Source organism: Accipiter gentilis, chromosome 22 (assembly GCF_929443795.1).
Source record: "Accipiter gentilis chromosome 22, bAccGen1.1, whole genome shotgun sequence".
NCBI classification, from domain to species: domain Eukaryota; kingdom Metazoa; phylum Chordata; class Aves; order Accipitriformes; family Accipitridae; genus Astur; species Astur gentilis.
The window spans coordinates 26890090-26909237 of record NC_064901.1 but is presented as its reverse complement, the minus strand read 5'-3'; the positions used below and the strand labels follow the sequence as shown (position 1 = coordinate 26909237).

The window sequence follows — 19148 nt, the reverse complement described above, 5'->3', positions numbered from 1 at the left end:
AAAAAAACCTAGCCCCAGAACAAAAACCAAACTTCTCCTTAAAAAAAGCCGTAACAATCTTGGTTATCTTAGGTTCTCTATGCTCTGACAACTGAAAAGTAATATACTGCTGTTAAAATATGTTGGAGCAGCTATATAAATAGTCTGAATGTATGTTTTGTCTTCACATAGGTTGTATGTAAACGAAAAATGATCTGCAGAAGAATTGGCAGTCCCTGTTGTCAGGAGACCTTTCTCCCCTCTCCTCCTACCCTTTTCCTTTTCCAGTTTAATATTAACTGGATTTTGACTGTAGTTTTGGCTTCCAGGTAGCAGTTGTCCATTGGTATAGGATGCATTGCAGAGTTTTAGATGACTGTAGGAATATATCTTGTTCTCAGGCATTTTTAGATTTGCTAAAGAGATGAACACATTTGGAGAAAAGAAAATCTCTCAAAGTGTGTTATCTTTGACAGACACGCTTTGATGAGCTAAATGTATGTTTTGACTATTCTGCCCAGATAAGCCATTTCCTTTGGCTTGCCCTCTAAATGTTGATACAGCCTCCATCATTGTGTTACTGGAGTACTTTGCTTTTATACGTTTTGAGAAATGGCCAGAAGGCAACTTGTTGTTCTAGTAGTGGACATGAACTTTTGCTTGTAAAACTTCTAGTAATAATTTCTTCAGAATTTACTAGGAACAATATGGCAGTCTATGTCTGTAAACAGTAATTGCAGCAATGTTCTTGAAACTTGAAGCTTCGGTTTTTCAAGTATCAAGTCCAAGATTATGCAGAGAGAGAGAGGAACAATCCTAAGTCCTTTTTCTGTTCATTAGCTGTCAATAACTGTAAGACATTGAAAAACAGACTACTGTTGATTTCTAATAAATACAGCATTCAGAATTGCAAGAGAAAGCAAATAAAAGAGCACGATAGGAGTAGAAGTAGATTCTAGTTTGCTCCACGATGCAAATTAATCTGTCTTCATTGTAAAAAGGTCTTAGGATGCAAAAGCTGTACAATGGTTTTTCTCAGTCTTTCCACTACACTTCCACCCCAACACAAAAGGAAAAGAAAGTTCCACAGCTATTTTAATGAAATTAAAATAAAATCTTAATTGATGATTGGACTTTGAGAGAAAACTATTTTAGGATTTTTATTGCTCTACGTTCTATTTAGAAACGAGACCAAAACTGAATGTAGTATATTGTCTTATTTGGCACATCTGTGACCATAATAAGTTCCTATAGTTATTTTTTCCCTCTGACAGTCTGGAAAATAAACATAATGACAACATTAAAAAAGTGAAGATAAATTTTGAAGAAAGCAGCAAAGTGTTTTAATGTTTATACTCCTGTCTGCAAGGGATGCTCATAACCACATAATTGTCCAGTGAGTTGGCCATCTAAATGTAGTGGCACTACTGAATATAAATGTTTTTGATAATCTCTATCCAAGAAAATAAATGTTTTAAAGCAATTGACAGAAGAAAGCTGATGATTGCATATGAAAAGGTTTTTTCCACTGTTTAACCAGCAGGGGTCAGTGGAATACTGTTTTGATAATTTTTCTGCTCTTTGTGTAACTATCAAATGTTTTCATTTTACAGTTTCACAGGGTGGACAGATGATTTCAGTACTATAGAAGGAAAAATGCTGAATTTAACTGACAGCTTTACTATTTCCTTCTCATTGTTAATGCAGTTTCATATTGATTCCTGTGGGTAATAAAGTTGTTCTCATAAAAATAAAATTGTGTTTCTAAAAACTTGTTTTTATTATGTATGAATTTAAAGTTGATGAAAGAGGACAGATTGACACCCCAGGAGACCAAAAGCCTCTTGTTACTGTGGGCAGGAAACAGAATAGGCAACAGTGCCTGCAGTTTCTTCATGCAGTGTAACTCTGCCACCTTCTGAGATATCACCTCCAGGGACTTTGCTCTCTATGCTCAGTCAACTTTGATTTGATTGCAAAGAGTACATCAAGGAATGCAGTTTGTATCTTGTGATTTGGATACTTGTCTGTCAGTAATTGAACAGAGCATGTAGGCTATTGAATGCCAATTGGATGTGATCTCCTAGAGGGAAAGGCAGCTTCAGTAGAGATCCTAATCATTCAGCCTAGCTATTAGAACTTAATCATTAAAAAAACCCCAAACAAACTCTACCCAAGATTTTTCAAGAGCATTATATATAATCTCAGAGAGCTGCCATTTGGACAACTTCTGTTGCAAATACTGTTCTCTCATTATAAAGTGTAAGAGCAGAGATATGCTCTGCAGAAGTGGCCTTTCCAATCCTATCTATTGGGAAAGCTTATTTGTAATGACATCAGAGTGGGCATTGGTAAGCAGCTATCACAAATTTTGCAGTCTCTAATGAAAATAACTATGATCCTTTCTGTTGTAGTTGGGTACTGAAACACACATGAGATTTTTAATGCTGCTGTGAAGTATTCTTAAAATTACATTTAATCAATTGCCTTCCAAATTTATGACCAGTGCTTGGCTGCAGCAGTGAAAGGAAAACAAAAAAGTAGTGGAAAACTGGTTTGCCCAGTTGTCTGAAGACTTTTCCTCTTGCCTTCCCTCTGCAAGATAATCCTTAGCTTCCTGTGAACAGTCTCACATACCCAATTTAAGAGATGTGTCATGTGTGACAAACACTTGAATGAAGGTGCTTGCTTTGGCTGCCTTGCACTGTTGGAGTTACTGGTGCAGGTTGCTTAGCACAGAGATTTCTTTTTAATGATGCAGAACACTTACAGTCTGATTGTAGGTTGGGAGAAGAGAATAATTAAGGTACAGAGTTAAGCTCCTTTCTGATTGCCTATCTTAGCTCTGTAGGTTACAAAATTTGCCCAACAATTTGATTTCTTAACATCTATGAAGTACTTATCTAATGATCTGATATATGGGCTACTTTAATGATGAAATGGAATTAAAACACTGGTATAGAGCCTGCAATTTTGACTTCCCGTTATAAACTGTTTATGCTGTAGTTATTGCAAAGTGCAGTGTGGCAATTAGTACTACTCTGTGTACTCCCTTGCCAAGTTCCATAATGGGAACACTTATGACTTACAAAATTATGTAAGTGACTAAGCTTTGACTGTTTCCATTGTTTACCACTGCAGAGATCATAAGGATCATACAACACTTCATTTCACCCTTCTAATTCAGGTAATCTTGAAAAAGGAAATAATAATTAAAAAAAAAAGGAAAAGTGTTTATCTCTTGCCTAAATACAGGTGGTAACCTGCACTAGGTTTATTCTGATGCTTAAGTGCAACAGTGAGTGATATCAGGAATTAAATTAAATGCTTAGACAGATAATACTGTTGCAGCATTTCTGGTACTAGGGAAATACTAAAATTTTACTTCATATAAAAATTGCAGTCGTGTTAGACTTGTATGTCTTGTCGCCATTTTTCAGTGCTCTGTAAGGAAAAGATTATCAATATTTTGGAGGCCAAAACATGCAACTACCTCAAAGTTTTTCAATGTAATTTCAATTTTAATGTTGGCTGTCTAGTCAGTATTGATCTGTTGAAAGAATCCAGATCCCTAATATCTTTATCGTGCACTAGTGGATACAGATATTCTTCAAAAGCGTAGGAAGAGTATACCTCAAAATTAATCATAGATTTGTCTAATGTAGCAAAAGCAATTTCTAACACTTGTGCATATTTTTATTTCACAAAGTAAGTATGCCTCTAAATGACCTTTTTTAACTATTGACGAGAAGCTCAACATGACCTGGCAATGTATGTTTGCAGCCCTGAAAGCCAACTGTATTCTGGCCTGCATCAGAAGAAGCATGACCATGACCAGCAGGTCTGCTCTCATTAGGCCCCACCTGCAGTACTGCGTTCAGCTCGGTAGCCTCCAGCACAGGGAGTACATGGACCTGTTGGAGTGAGTCTAGAGGAGGGCCACGAAGATGATCAGGGGGCTGGAGCACCTCTCTTGTGAGGACAGGCTGAGAGCGTTGGGGTTGTTCAGCCTGGAGAAGAGAAGGCTCCAGGGAGACCTTAGAGTAGCCTGCCAGTACCTAAAGGGGGCCTACAAGAGAGCCAAAGAGGGACATTTTACAAGGGCATGTAGTGATGGAACAAGGGGTAATGGTTTTAAACTGAAAGAGGGTAGATTGAGATGATATGTAAGGAAGACGTTCTTCACTGTAAGGGTGGTGAGGCACTGGAAGAGGTTGTCCAGAGAGGCTGTGGCTGCCCCATCCCTGGCAGTGTTCAAGGCCAGGTTGGATGGGGCTTGGAGCAACCTGGTCTAGTGGAAGGTGTCCCTGCCCATGGCAGGGGGGTTGGAACTAGGTGATCTTTAAGGTCCCTTCCAACCCATTCTGTGATTCTGTGAACTATATAGGAGATTAAGGAAACAAGCTTGCAGACATGCTTTCCCAACAGATTGCAGTTCCTGATGTTTTTATTTGAATATCTCTAATAGCATAGATATAAACTAGAGAACTGTGATACTTAAAGATGTTGTTGCCTGTGACCATTGTCTTGAAAAACTATAGTTTTAAATAGCTTGCTTTGAGTTAGGGCTAGCAATGAATATGGAAGGCTCAGGATTTTATTCATGGCAGTGTTACTGAGTGATGGTGTTCTGGAAATAAATTTCATTGTGTGTACTTTCTCTTGGAAAACCTGCTGTAAACATCAGTATTTGGAATATGTTAATGGTCTGCTGCAGCAATTTGTGTCTCTGAATCTTAGTGGTTTTATTTGGAAATTAAAGATACAATATGATAAACAATGATGGGGGTTCAACTAGCTATGGAATATATTAAAGAATGTAAAACGGTGGTATTACATGGATAATATCTATCTTCCATGGTTAAATAGATCTGGAAGGAAATTTAGGGTAAGTATTCTTAAGTTCTGTTATATTTTGCAGGTGAAACAGTGAATGCTGGAGATGCATTGTGTGAAATTGAAACAGACAAAGCGGTGATTACCATGGAATCAAGTGATGATGGCATATTGGCTAAAATACTGGTAGGGATTCTGCCTTTCTGAGTAAGATGATATAACTTCAGACTGTTGTTTAGCATATTGCCTCAAAAACTAGTTAGATAGCTGAATTTCCTTCTGCTCAGCTTTCAGAATAATGTACGTACTTCATTCCTACTGAGAAATAATTGCTCTATTTCATACAAGTACCAGACTACTGATACATGATTCTGTACATGTTTTCATATGGATTTTCTGTTAACCTGATTGAATTATGTTGGTTTGTATGTTTTGTACCTAATGAATTATGTCCACAAAATATTGCAGTTTATGACATCTCTGAGTTATAGAAAAACAAGATACATTCAGTTAGTTGGAATATGGAATTTTGGATGGTACTTTACCCAGGATGTGTGATCTACATGCTAGATTATCTTGTGCTGGCCATTGAAGATGGAACATTATATAAGATGGGCTCACACAGAGGACAATTCTTAGAACTATTAATTTCTTGTATTCTTAAAATTAGATTGATTAGGCTTAATATAAAGAATGACAACTAGAATGAATGTGAATTTCTCTGAACCTCATTTTGGGGTATTTGTGTGTATGTGCATATATAACAGAGATAATGCTCAGTTTCTTTGGGTTCCTTGTTTATGTTTGGCTTTAAATCTTGTTACGTACCAAGATGGAAGCAGTAACAACTGGACTAGAGAGATCAGGATGAAGGACTTAGTTCTAAACCTGCATTGCTTAAGGTCTGCTTCCAAGTCCTGTGCTATTCTTTACATACTGTATTCCAAAAAGACAAGTAAAAATCTGTATCTTTTTCTTTCTCCTCCTCTTTTCTAACATTTTTGAAAAATGTTTCTTATTTCAAAATGACCTGATGTTAATTCTCTTCAGAATTTAGAAGGGTGAGGCTTTAATTCTGAGGCCTTCTGTTGCTGCTTCTGTGTAAAAGTAAATATTTCATTTTCTGAAACCTCATATTTGATGCTTAAAAATTAAGTGAGACTCTATTTTTCTTGTCTATTAAATATATATAATGGGAAATGTATTTTAGAGTTTCTTATCTTTAGGGAGGGGAATGAAAGTTGTTATTGTGTATAAAGGCAGGGGAGGGATTTTTCCCTCCCTTTCAATATTCACCACTTTTTCTAAAGTTTTCCCCAAACAATATCCAAAGCTGCAGAGTTCTCTTGACTGATCCTGTGAAGGCTTAAACTGTCAGCTAGCTTCTAGCACTTCCAACAGAACACTGATACCTTTTCTTTTTCCCTTTTGGAAAGTGGGTAGATAAACATGGATAATCTTAAATATGATTTTGCAATGAGTCTGTGGTTTGGGTAAGATACAACAACTTGCTCAATTACAATTGTAGAAAATCTAGTTGGGCAGTCACATAGGCAGCTAAATGGGGAAACAAGGTTCTGCAGCATAATGTTTCTTAGTTTTAATGCCTGTACTGATATATAAAGAGCTTCTTACCACAACAAAACATCCTACCTATGAGCTAGTGTCTCCAAGAAAAGTTATGAAACACTTTGTAACATTCGAATGACAGGATACTGAAGAAATCTACTTGAATCACTGTGCAGCTTCTTAGATTTTTTTGGTGGTAGACATGTTAAAATTAATATTAGCACTGTTATTTTGTCTTGATTCTAAGAGTGTTTGACAGACGCTTTTCCTGTCTTCGTAAGCAGTTTGTCAGGTTTGGTTGTTCCAGGACTATTAATTTATCTTGTGTTCTTTCTGTCAAAGGATCCTTTGTGTCTTGAAGCATTGCTTAATAACTTAGGTTTCCAGCATTTTAGTGTTTGCCTTTCTCTGGCTCCTTACCCTTGCATACCACTCAGTTGCTTGGCCAAGCAATTGCATCTACAAAGTGCTGTTGAACGTGGTGTGAAATGAACACCATGCAGCAGCCATGGATATTCACCTTTACTTAGGCGCAGCCCAGCATGATTTGGTGCAGCTATGCAGCTGTGTGGTGCCACTCTTTTACCAACTTACAGTGAACATAAAAGGCTTTTGTTGTAGTTGGGCTCTGTATTTAAATACTGTTATAGCTTCAACTGCAATTTTTATACTTCAGCTTGTACGTCATTTTCAACTCCTGCATTCAAGATACAAAGAATGTGCCAATAACGTTCACATGAAAAGTCTGGTTTTAAATGACTTGCCCCTGTCTTGTGTGGGAACTTGGTAACAGAAGGGACTAAATTTCAGTTCTCCAGGACAAGATTCAGTTGTCTTTGTGATACTTCCCTTTTGCATCATTCCTTATGTATCTTTTACATCACACCCCCCAACTATAAATGAAAGGCTGCAAAAAATGATGAAGCAGGAATGTCCTACAGAAAAAACTCCATCTCTTTGTACAATCTTATATAGCTTCATAGAAAATGGAAGAAATACAAGCAAGCATGTTATCAAAGACTAAATGATACATATACAGAAATTGTGCTGATGGAATATTTTACTTTCCAGCAGTACAATAACAGTTTTTTGCTGTTCTTGTGTGTGAAAATCATTAATAAAGCTGTAATATACTTTTTGGTGCAAACCACATTTTCCAAATTTTCGTGGTGCTTATAGGCTAATCTATGCCTCATTTGAAAGAAAAGAACATATGTAAATTATAGTCTGTATTCCTTACTCTCACAAGACTCCATCCTTGTGGTTTGCTTGGGAGGACTAAAATTTTGTTTCTTCATTTCTTACGCATTTCTCTCCCAAACTCCTCACTTTTTGAAATTTTCAGAACGGTCGCATTTCCATGCTGGTGGAGTATTGCAGCTGTTTCTTCCCTCCCTCCACAGTAATTAAACAGCACGATGAATTGGAAAAACTTGAATAAAATCAATAAAAAATTATGAGAAATTGTTTTGCCATATGTGTAATAGATTATGAAACCCTTTGTCAAAATGTTTAGTTCAAATCAGTATGATTGGAGAGAATAGAGTGGAAAAACTGTAGAGATTGAGAAGTAAAATGTAGCAAGATGAGTGGAATGAACTTGAAAGGGAAAATTCTTGGCTGAACAGTGGTGGTTTTAGAGTGAAGATGCTTCAGTGACAGAATTCTCCACTAGGAGAAGAGATCCAAGACCCCAGTGAAAAGCTGTATTGAACAAAATCCTTTTTGTGATAGGAAGAAGGGGAGGGAAAAAACCCTCACTAACACCCCACCCTCCTCACCCCCCGAAACCAAAACAGAGCACAAAAAGAAACCCCTCTTGCATGAACAGTAAGACCCAACTGAGAGATCCAGGCTTTAATTAGAAACTTTAATTGACAAAAATATGTTTTATGGAGCTATGAATAAAATAGACTTTACTGTATAGGTTTTCATTAACTGAATGCTCATTAACATGAACTAAGGAGACACTTCTTCATTGACTTTTCTTCTCTTCACTGAAATCCTTTATGGTCTATGGTAGAAAAATTTTTACCATTTTAAACAGGTAATATGAAGGGTAATACTCTTCAAATGGTTATTTCTGTTTTGCATCATCTGTTTAAAGGGTTATTAGCTCATAATCTATATATCAGTTTTGTCTGTGTTTTCAGAACCTGTTGATAACTGGAAAATATTATTCCAAAAATAACTGTGGGATTCATTTTAAGCTATAGAATCTTTCCCCTTCCTAACATACAGGGGTCAAATATCAAATTAGAAGTATTTTGTAGACTTCAGTGTGTCTGAGATGCAGTAAGAAATACCAAGAATTCCACTGTGTTTAGGGTGAAATGAAGTTAAAAGTATTTCTAATTTTAATATGCAAAGTTGTATAAGCATAAAAGAATGATTTCTTGAAGCTTAAATTAAGATTTCAACTAATCCATACTTCTTCTGGAAAAAAAGTTGTTTATCCATTTTAGCTCCATGTTATCATATCTTTTGATCAATAAATAACTATAAGAAGTCTGAAACTTTTCGAACTCTACTCAGTACTCTAAATTCCTTTGTGGAGATGATACCACTATTTCAGTCACACTTCTAGGCATAAATGCTTAACAACTACAGGACTTTATCTAAAAGATGCGACTGTTTTTGTAGTTCCACACTAAACAAAGTGTATCAGATGCTGCCCTGCCAAACGTTGCTTTATATACATGCACTTGTTAATAATAAGACTATTTAAAGCTTAATGGCATTCAGTCAATTTGAAAAACATTTACTAAGGGATGCTATCGTCTGAAAAATTAAATAGGCATGAAATTTAAATGTCTGTTTCGTTGATGTTTGCTATGTTCCGTTGTTTCACTGTGTTTAATACAGATATTTCACAATCAAATTAAGTTTGTGTAGAAAGCGGGAAAAAGAATTAAAACCTGGGGGGGCATGGCTGGCTTTCCATGGAAATCTTACACTGTTTCTGAAGGTTGTAGTTACTAAGTTTTGGTGTGACCACAAGTGTTGCTACTAAAATTTCTCTGGAAGATATTGCAGTTTTTGGTCTTGGCACTTAGCTACATTTGTAGTTCTAAAAAGGGTGGATATTGACTTGATTAGTTAACTGCAAAAACCTGGAAGAGAATGGAGAAGATCATTGCAGCTGATAACTATTCCATTTTTCACAATCATTTATGTGCTAGAAGACTCTTAACATATCTTTCCAAGGTATTCTCTTCTGCAAGTTTGAAAACACTTGTGTCCTTCAAAGGATTGTTTTCAAAACTCTTTTGTTCTGTTATAATCCTTCTTTAACAATTTAGTCTTTAACAATTTGTCTTGGAAGTATGGTGCTCTAAACTGGATTAAATGTTCTATCTAAAACCTCATCAAGACTTTATATAGTAAAATACTTATCAAGTAATTAAGGGAACACTTCCCAAATGAAATATGCTATGCCTCTCTCACCCTTCCTTTTTTGCAGCAGTGTCTATATTGACTCATGTTTAGCTAGTAATCCTGTGTAAACTTGGAGCCTTTTCTGCTTAACTAAAACAGTGTTATTCTACTAACAGTCCTACAGTTGTTAAGAACTAAGACTGCATTCTCAAAGAAATTGCTGTTGAAGGCAAACTTCTATAGAAAATATTATGTAATTTGGTCAGGGAAATCTCATCTAGGGAATGATCTAAGCAAGAGGTGTGGATTGCGTAATTATGTATAGGCATTACTGGTATTAGCTGCAGTCTAGCTACTTAGGAAACAACAGAATGGGCATAGGTACAAACTAATTCCTGGAGCCATCAGTGTGCAAGAGAAAATTCTACCCTATGCATGGTGAGACACATGTTTCTGCTCCTATTACAAAAGTTATTTGGGTTGGTATATTAGGTTGCCTATCTCTGCTACGGTTGCATTTTCTTACAACAGCCTGTATTTGCATAGTTATCCTTTGCAAAAAAAGGGAGAGTGCTTTCCTGTGTGGCAGCATTTAAGAAGTGATGGTCTGTTTAGTATCTTCCGTTTTTGCAGAAGCAAAGGGAACGTCCTTTGCAAAAATGAAAGTATCAGAATAGGTGGGGAGCTGAGTGGGGAGGAGACATGATATAAGATGGAACTCAGCTTTAAGTGAAGTCTATCAGGGCATACAGGAAATTGTCATTAGTGTTTGATTTCTACAGGATAACTTCCATTGATAAATAGTTTTTCCCAGATGTTCAGATTTTTTATAGCACCTTGAAACTTCTGAGTTTTTGTGTTCAACTGTGAAGCAACACATCTAATAAGTTTCAGAGAATCTATTCTGCTATCCCAGGACAAAATCTCACACCAGACATGTTTTTAAATGTATTTTTAGTCTCCATATAGTTATTTTAGTAATTGCTGGATGAGTAATACTTTCACTATTTTTAATTCTCTCTTCTTCAATTTTGAATGTTTCTGAAAATCATTTGGCATCTAATAGCCTTGACAAAAACTTGTGCAACCTTTTCATTATTTTTTTTTTAATATGAAATACCTATTCTGCATTTACAAATACTGCTTTGTTAGATTATGTGAAGAGGAGATATGGGGATTTTTTTCTGTCAAAAGTATTAAAGAATGATTCCCAGAGAGACATTAAGAAAAGAATAGCAGACTCCAATATTGAATTTTCAAGTTTCTTTAATAGTAATGCATGATGACTACAAGTAGCATTAGTATTTCAGAAGTGGTGTTTTTCCTGTTTCCTGTCTTGTATTCTGAATGCATTCCAGATTTCAAAATTCGTGTGTATTGCTGTTGCGGCACATTTTTTGATGGATCAAAACCAGACTCTCCAGCAGCTACATGATATCAGTATCATGGAGCAGTGACAGTTGGCCTTAGCCAGGATATCCACATCATCCAATAACAAATCATATGCCAACAGCTGAGTCTGAGGAGATGCCAGGAGGTAGAAAATAACTGTAATGTCTTTCAGATTAAGGGAAGCTTAATTGGAGTAACATGAACAGATTAATATGCAAACCCAATTTTAAATGGATTATTTTAATTCCCCTTTTTGGAATCTAGAGATGGTGGACTTAAGTATTAGAGTACAGAATAGATACACAAATAGGCTTTTATTCCAGTCTCCTAAAAAGTACAGAAAAAACCCTGATGTTTTGGAAACTGAAATAATAGGGGAACAGTAAGATCAGAAATTTTCTCATTGTTTTTTTCCTAGCTCAAGCATGATCCTTAGTACTCTTTCTGCAGTTTCCAGTGGATATTTCTGCACTATATTGGGTGTTCAGTAGATGTTTGTGTAAGGTTTATAACATTAAGCTGTCTCAGGCTTGTGGATGGGGAGATGATGTCTTATTGAAAAGACTGTCCTTCCAAAGGCCACTCAAAAGTTTCAGATGTGACGTTGATGGGAAATTAAGCATGTTTGGTGCATCTGAGTTATCAGCATCTGGATGAAGATTACTTGCTTCCTAAAAGAAATGAGGCAACAATTTTATGTTCTTCGATGCCAACTACAGTTCTGCACCATCTTGACTGAGTTCAGTACAGAAAACTGACTCAAACACATTATCTGCCTAACACTTTGGTTTTTACCTTTAAAGATAGAAGGTTCATTAGATTAAATGAACTCAACTTCTGTAACCCTTGGGTTTTTTTGACTGTATAATGTAAATATGTATAGTTTAAGAAAGAGCAGGGTAACAGTAAAATAGATATGCATATATTCCTTTTCTGTCTGAATAAGTCTTTTAATGATCACATCTGATTCAGTGTAAAATGCAGTAAAATATTAAATGACTGAATGAAAGTATTAGAAGGGTAATTTCAGAATGGTGATTGTTCTTTTAGTAGACTTGCTTTTTAAATTAACACTGACTTTTTTTTTGCCTAAAATACTTATTAGTTCAGTTTGGACCAAAACCAGATGATGAATTATTGTTGAAGAATTGGATTTAATATCCATTACCATTTTCTCATTCATGACCTAAATGAGAATTGGATGAACTGAAACTACTTGGTATAAAACTTCCCACTGCAGAGTGAGCCAGCATAAGTTCCATCCACCTTTCTTGCCAGTGTAGGAGATAAACATCTGCTTTGGTATATGTGTGTTAGTGACTAAAGCACTGTGCTGCAGTGGCAACAGCTCCAAGGGAACTTTATTCCTCTGTGCACTTAATCTCCTCCAATTTTTTTCTCCCTGTCACGGCTCACTTGTGCTTTGTTGGTTTGTCAGCAAAGTTAAGATCTTTTTGACGCTTCTTGGCTGTGCGTACACACAGTAATAGAAATGCAGTGAAGCTACTTGCTTCACCTCTTTCTACAGCTGAGATTCTGTTGTTCACTGAGATTTATGCAGAGAGGTTTTCTGGTATTGTGAATTATGGAAATGTAGAAGTGACTCAAAAATCTAGGAAATGAAAAGTTAAGCAAAATAACAAGCTGCAAAGGCTATGTGTTTAAAAACATGTTTTTTTTAAAAAATGTGTGTACACTTTTTTTAAGTATCAACTCTGCAGTCATCTGGACTGGAAACTTGTATTAGAAAATAAGGAATGCTGGGGTTCTCACTTAACTGTCTTGGAGTGGTGAACATGAGAAAAAACACAATTGGCTTGCTCTGAAGAATGAGAGTTGGCAGCATTGATGGCTTTGAATGCTCATACATTGCGGGGTTATAAACAAAGCTTAACTAGTGTAAGTGTTGTATTATGTTTCTGAAGGCTCAACCATCCCTCTTGGATTTCTGCATGTGTTATCATAGCACCATTAAAGCCCTCTGACACCGAACTGTAGTAAGGACTTGACACCCACAAGCATGTCACAGCACTTCTTGGTCTATTCAGTTACAATAGGTAGACTGCTTATAAAAATAAGTGTTCTCTGTTGTATGTGCAAGCCTTTGTAAACGAAAGAAGACATGCCAAAAAATTTGGTTTGTTCTTATTTTAGAAAAAAAATGTTAGCTGCTGCATATTAATATGTTATGAGGAGTATTTTGAACTTGGGGGACATACCTGTATTGCATCATCATTGGTATGGATCAAATATCTGAGTATTATGCTGATAAACATAGTTTTTCTAAATACCTTGTTCAGTGCTACGTATGATAAAGCTGTAAAATAATTAGTGTGAATAACCAGTACTTTGTATGTTTATAGCTTTCCCCCCCCGCCCCCGGTTCTTGTGTTTCAGTGACTAGGTTAGGTAGCTTGTGTTTATACTGGTTTTAAGCGTCCGTTTTATTTTATTATGAGTGGTAGTAACATTGCAATTATACATAGTTTTACAAATCTGTTTTTTAGTGGGCCTTTCTGTAATAGGATCTTTAAGCCTTAGATGAATCAGTTCAGGACTTTTGGTTGGCGTTCTGTCATCCCCAAGTACTCGATAGTCTGAGATTACTCAATAAAAATAAAATACGAAGTCTTGATGGACTCATCAGACTTACTTCTCTCAAATGAAGCTTTTCAGAATATTAATGGAGAAGAATGCATCAAGAGATCAGAACAAGAAATATTGAACTAAGTCTTAAATAATTTTTTCCATGTAATAAATACTCTTAAAGAAGTAGTATTATACTAGAGTTTACCTAGTGTTCATGGCGGAAAAAGAAGTGAACTGACAAAACTGTACTTGTGAGACGTTTTATCAGAACACACTGAGAACAAATTGCCTTTGCTGTTCCTTCTTCGATCTAGTATTGGTCCTTCCAGGGAGGGAGCTGGGTAATCCTGTGAGATCTGATACATGCTGTCAGTGGCGTTAACTGTGCAGACAACCACCTTATCTGAGCAATAACATTCTAGTATTTGCATCTGCCTAGTACAGTCTTAATAGCATTTGGTTTTATTTATTAGTGTTTTAAGTGCCTAGAAAACCCAATTAAGGTGGTAAGAACAGTGTGAAAACTGATACTATGTATATTTTTTTGTGTGTCTGTCTTCTGGGCTTTTCAAATGATAGTGATTTGCATTTTCTTGGGTAAAATGTCAGGATTGCAGATCTATACCGGCTTCATTTGAGGCAAATGTATGTGCAGTATGGCTTTATGGTGGAAATATAATGTCCATTTCCTTTGTTAGGAAATCAACTCTATTCTAAGTTGTAATTGACTACCTGTGATCCTAAAGGTCTATCTTTACATTTGGCCTGATGCCCTGGAAATGTTACTGCTTTTGAGAACCTGAAGAATTACACTTCTGCAACCATTTTGGAGAACGTAGGAGGAGCCCTTCATTAGGTTGTTAGGTTAACACGACTGCCATGCCTTTATCTGCCAAAGTATCGAAGAGATATTTTGACTGAGATACAGGTATCTCTTTGTTTAAAAAGGAACCTCTAGAATAGATTGGCTTTATGCAATCTAATTAGATTATATTAGACTAGATTATATTTATCTTTCTGTAAGACTTCTGTTCAGATGGTCTTTGAAACGGTGATTTACGTACCACAACAGTGCTGTCGCTTTCTTGGTGGACAGACTTGTTATTTGGCACCGGTTATATTAAAACAGACAAACTCAGAGGTGGAAGTTAGTGGAAAGTGAACATTATCTTTTTCAGAAAGAAATAATGGGGCACTGTTGTTGCAGAGTTTTGGTCTCTCTTAGTTTCCTTAGCTTCTGAATTTACAAGCTTGTGTTTTAGAAAGTAACACTGCTTGATACAGGGTAGATACCTCAAAGTACATCTGCTGGATGTGTCCAGCAAAACTTTCAGGCTCTGTTCGCAAGATCAGGCATCCACATTTGTTTTCAGTAACTAATGTGACTTTATTCTTGGAGGTACTCAGTAGTCTGTAACTTGCTTACTTTGATTTCTGAATGCTAACTTTAGATGTATGGGATTTTGATGCATAAGTTAATATTTCTCACCTTATAATAGCAACCGTAATTAATTTCAATCATGAGTCATCTTATTAATAGTAGGAATAAAACAGGATATATTTTCTTGATGAAGTGTCATTAATATGTCTGAAATTTTCACATCTACCATTTTTAGTCATATTAGTCTAGACAGCACAATATGTAACATTGTTCTCATTGCCTTAAATTTAGGTGGAAGAAGGAAGCAAAAATGTACGCTTGGGTGCGCTAATCTGTCTGCTGGTAGAGGAAGGACAGGACTGGAAGCAAGTTGAAATACCAGCTGATGGTAGTGAACCATCTACTCTGGCTCCACCAGCACCTGCGCTTACCTCAACTCCTGCAGGTCCTTCAGTTTCAGCCCCTCCTAAACTGGAACATCAACCTGGAAAATTGCAGTAAGGTTCTATGTTTGTTATGAAATGGAACTCTTAGATCAGTAGAGCTGAACCAAGAATAATCTTTTGTCCCTTTTTACCTAGTAATAAGCTGTTAGTTTAAGAGAGTGTTTCGGTATGTGTGAGGTAATAAAGCTTGCCTGCTCAAAATATTTCTTTGCTTGTAAGCCCAGTAAGTCAACTGGAACAGCATAGTTTTATTAGAATGCTTTTTATGGATGTGGTTTTATTCTGACTTTGTTCTGCTTTACAAAGGATTCTAAGCTTAGTTAGGAAGAAGTTGTGTTTATATATGATGGACACTAATGCTTATGCATCAGATGCTTAGTTTACCTATAGCTTGTTTTCTATTTAGGAGAAAAAAATAAACAAATGGCACACTCCAAAACCCTTCCAAGCTCTTGAACTTTTGATAATAGAAAAAATTTCTTCTTATTTTATAACAGTGGAATGTGGAAAACTCAAAACTGTGGCTTTATGTGCTTTTTGGTAGTTTTGTTTTGGTCTGTTAGAGTACTCTAAGCATTGCAAACATCATAGAGGGGGAGTAAATTAAGCCCAAAGTGTTAGTCAGGTAATAATAGTCTATAAATCACTGGTTTGTGTCGCAGGATGTACCTTATTTGGAGGTATCGCTCCTTATTTGGAGTGTATTGTAATAACACAAAAGCTGTAAAATTACAGCCTATTAAAAAAAAAGGAGACTAATTTTGGTAGCATGTGCTACGCAGACTGTTTGGTTTTGGTTGGTTTGGTTTTTTTTGCAGGGTGGGGTGGGGTGTTCGGGTGTGGGGCGTTTTTTGTTTGGTTGGTTTCTTGTTTTGGTTTGTGTTTGTTTTGGGGTTTTTTTTCCCCAAAACTTATTACCTTTTCTATCTGGTTTGCTATGTTTACGTTTGCTGTCATCATTTAGACTCTTGTCATGAAAGCGGAAGACAACTAATTGAGATAATTTCCCAAATGTTACCTGTAGTAGGAGGATGATCCAAGGGAAGGATCCTTGAAAGGATTAAGTCTTTTATTTTAGTACCAAAGAACATCAGAAGCATGTCTGTTTCACTGCAACTGTTAATTAGAGATGTATCGGCATCTTTGGAATCAAGTGATCACTTATGACATGTTTTTTTTGGCAGAAGCTTATGAACAGTTCTTAAAACTCAATATGGTGTAAATACAGTCTCCTTTAGGAAATAATGAATTGGAGATTTTGTGGAAAGACTTGCAACCAAGTATTTACTCTTTTATGAAAATGTTGCTGCCTTTGTATCTAAGAATTCTGAAATCTCTTCTCTACGTGTTGGGATTTTTTTCCTCATTTCAGAAAACAAATCATACTAAGGTGCAGTGGATGCTCTGTAGCTATGTACTGTGCTTTGTAGTTGATCACTGTTTCTGTTTCCAGGCAGAAATGTTACTATTGAGCGTACCCCATCTAGGTCAAGATGGCAGGTACAAGTTTACTAGTATTATACTATATCTTAGGCATATGCTGATTAAAATGTGTGAGTGTGGGAGGGCTTAATATTTAGTCTTCTAAAGCAGATACTGAATTATGCAACTACATCTATATGGCTTTTGGTTTCTGAAAAAGTAGCCATTTCATTAAATCAATCCTATAAAATAAAATCAAAGATAGGGCAAAGGTAATGTTATAATTAGAATTAAGCTGCATTACTGATGCAATTACAGCTAGCCAAACAAATAACAGACATGAGCAACCCTCTTGTCTGAGCTCCTAAAACTAATTTTTTAATGTTGCTATAACAAGCTGGTCTTAAGAAAACATATTTGGCACTCTTCACTGATGACCCTTTTTCAGAACAATCCGCAAGTATACTGCATTGCAGCTGTAAGAGGAGTTTGGGGATGAGTTTTCCATTCTTCATTTTGATCCCTTTAAGGTCATTATCGTGTTTTTAAATTCAGCCTTGAATTAAAGTTTGGTGAAGGGGCACAGTCTGACTTCAATGTTAGGATCACAGCCTTTGTACAGAACTCTGCTTTGTTCCCCAGCTGTTGCTTCTGAAATAGAGCATATATCATATAGTTTCTCTTGATATACATTAAATGAAATAAATTAATCTTATTTTTTAAATAGTTTATTTTTCTCCTCATTTCTTTAGGGTTCGCTTAAGTCCTGCTGCTCGCAACATTCTGGAGACACATGGACTAGATCCTAGCAATATTACACCTTCTGGGCCTCGAGGAATCTTCACTAAAGAGTATGTAGATATTTCAGTAAAGCTACAACCTCATATTCCCTTATTTCTTCCTTTGAACCCAGAGCAATCTCCATGAACTTGAAAAGTGCATTTATTTAAAAAGCCAGCTTTTCGTTCCAGTTTCTTCTATGTGGGAATGGCTTAGTTAAATTTGAAAAACCTGTTGAGAAGATATGGAGAATAGGGTAGGAAATATTGTAAGAAGCCTTTCATTTAAAAAAAAAAAATCTTTTTGTTTTTGTGTACCATCTGAGGTGCATGATACTGCTGTCACATTTGCTGCAGCTCAGCTATCAACTCCTAGGCACCACTGTTAGCTGCCATTGTTGATCTCAAGAATTTTGCTGCTCAGAAGTGTATTCAGAGCTAAAATAAAATACCAGTGGCCTGTTTTCCTCAACTTGTCATCTTCGGGGAGTTCAGATCTTTTGCTTCTTTCACTGAAGTTCAGTTATGAAGTCTGTCAGGATTTAATTTGTTCTATTTTTTATTAGGCTGGGGAGAGCAGTGAAGTGTAATGGAAAGAAATCCAGAGTTCTGTTTTTCTCCCGTCTTCGTTTTTTTTCCCCATCTTTGATGTAAAGAATGTTTGTTTACAAGCCTGTGGTTTGTTATGATCAGGCTTCTAGTAGTTTACTATACTTTTTGAGTATTCTGATGTAATGATTGGCACTCAAGCCTTGGAGTGAGGAACTTGTCTATAAAAATGTGTTGTGGTAGATTCAGAGCCCTTAGCCTTGAAATGGTGCATTATCTTCACATTAGCGTGTATGTTATTGGAGATGAGGATTTTGGCAGGAATACTTATTTTTGTTCTCAGTAAAATTATTTCTTTTGACAAATGCTAACATTCACCTACGCAGACCTTGTTAGCTGCTGTAATTTTAGTTCCATTCAAAGACAACCAGGTCAGTGTAACTTGGAATTGAACCCAGAGAAGGAGACAGTGGAAGTCTGGTGGCTTTTTTTCAAATCTCTTTTTCTTAGGGTCTTTGGCTGAGTTGAGTTAAAATAAGGAGTTGAATAGATGTAATATCCTATATAATAGCAAATTATCAGAGATAGTTTTTTTCTTAATTATGTAAGTGTAATGGTAATTTATGATGTGTTACTGGGCTATGGCAGGTGGAAACCCTCTAGGACTTTGAGCTGCCTAATTAACATTCTCTAGTTGTCATGGAGATGTAGCAAAGATTTTCTGTAGCTATGAGAATTATCTAACAAAATCTTTTTTCAAAACTGCTTTCTTCCATACAAATGATTTGACTTTGAAATGTCATTTTAAGATGCAGACTGACTGGGGGG

General features: G+C 36.1%; 1 protein-coding gene across 7 annotated transcripts in view; it reads left to right on the top strand.

The window, feature by feature from the left end:
- PDHX (pyruvate dehydrogenase complex component X) overlaps positions 1 to 19148 on the top strand; it is a 66752-nt gene that overhangs the window by 13759 nt on the left and 33845 nt on the right. For all 7 annotated transcript variants that reach the window (XR_007509121.1, XM_049825117.1, XM_049825120.1 and 4 more), the window contains exons 4-6: positions 4901 to 5001; positions 15416 to 15621; positions 17745 to 17843. Coding sequence is in view for 6 of the 7 variants with exons in the window: in XM_049825117.1 (XP_049681074.1) it covers positions 4901 to 5001; positions 15416 to 15621; positions 17745 to 17843 (406 nt within the window). In the remaining variant the exon portion in view is untranslated. The remainder of the gene's footprint in view (positions 1 to 4900; positions 5002 to 15415; positions 15622 to 17744; positions 17844 to 19148) is intronic.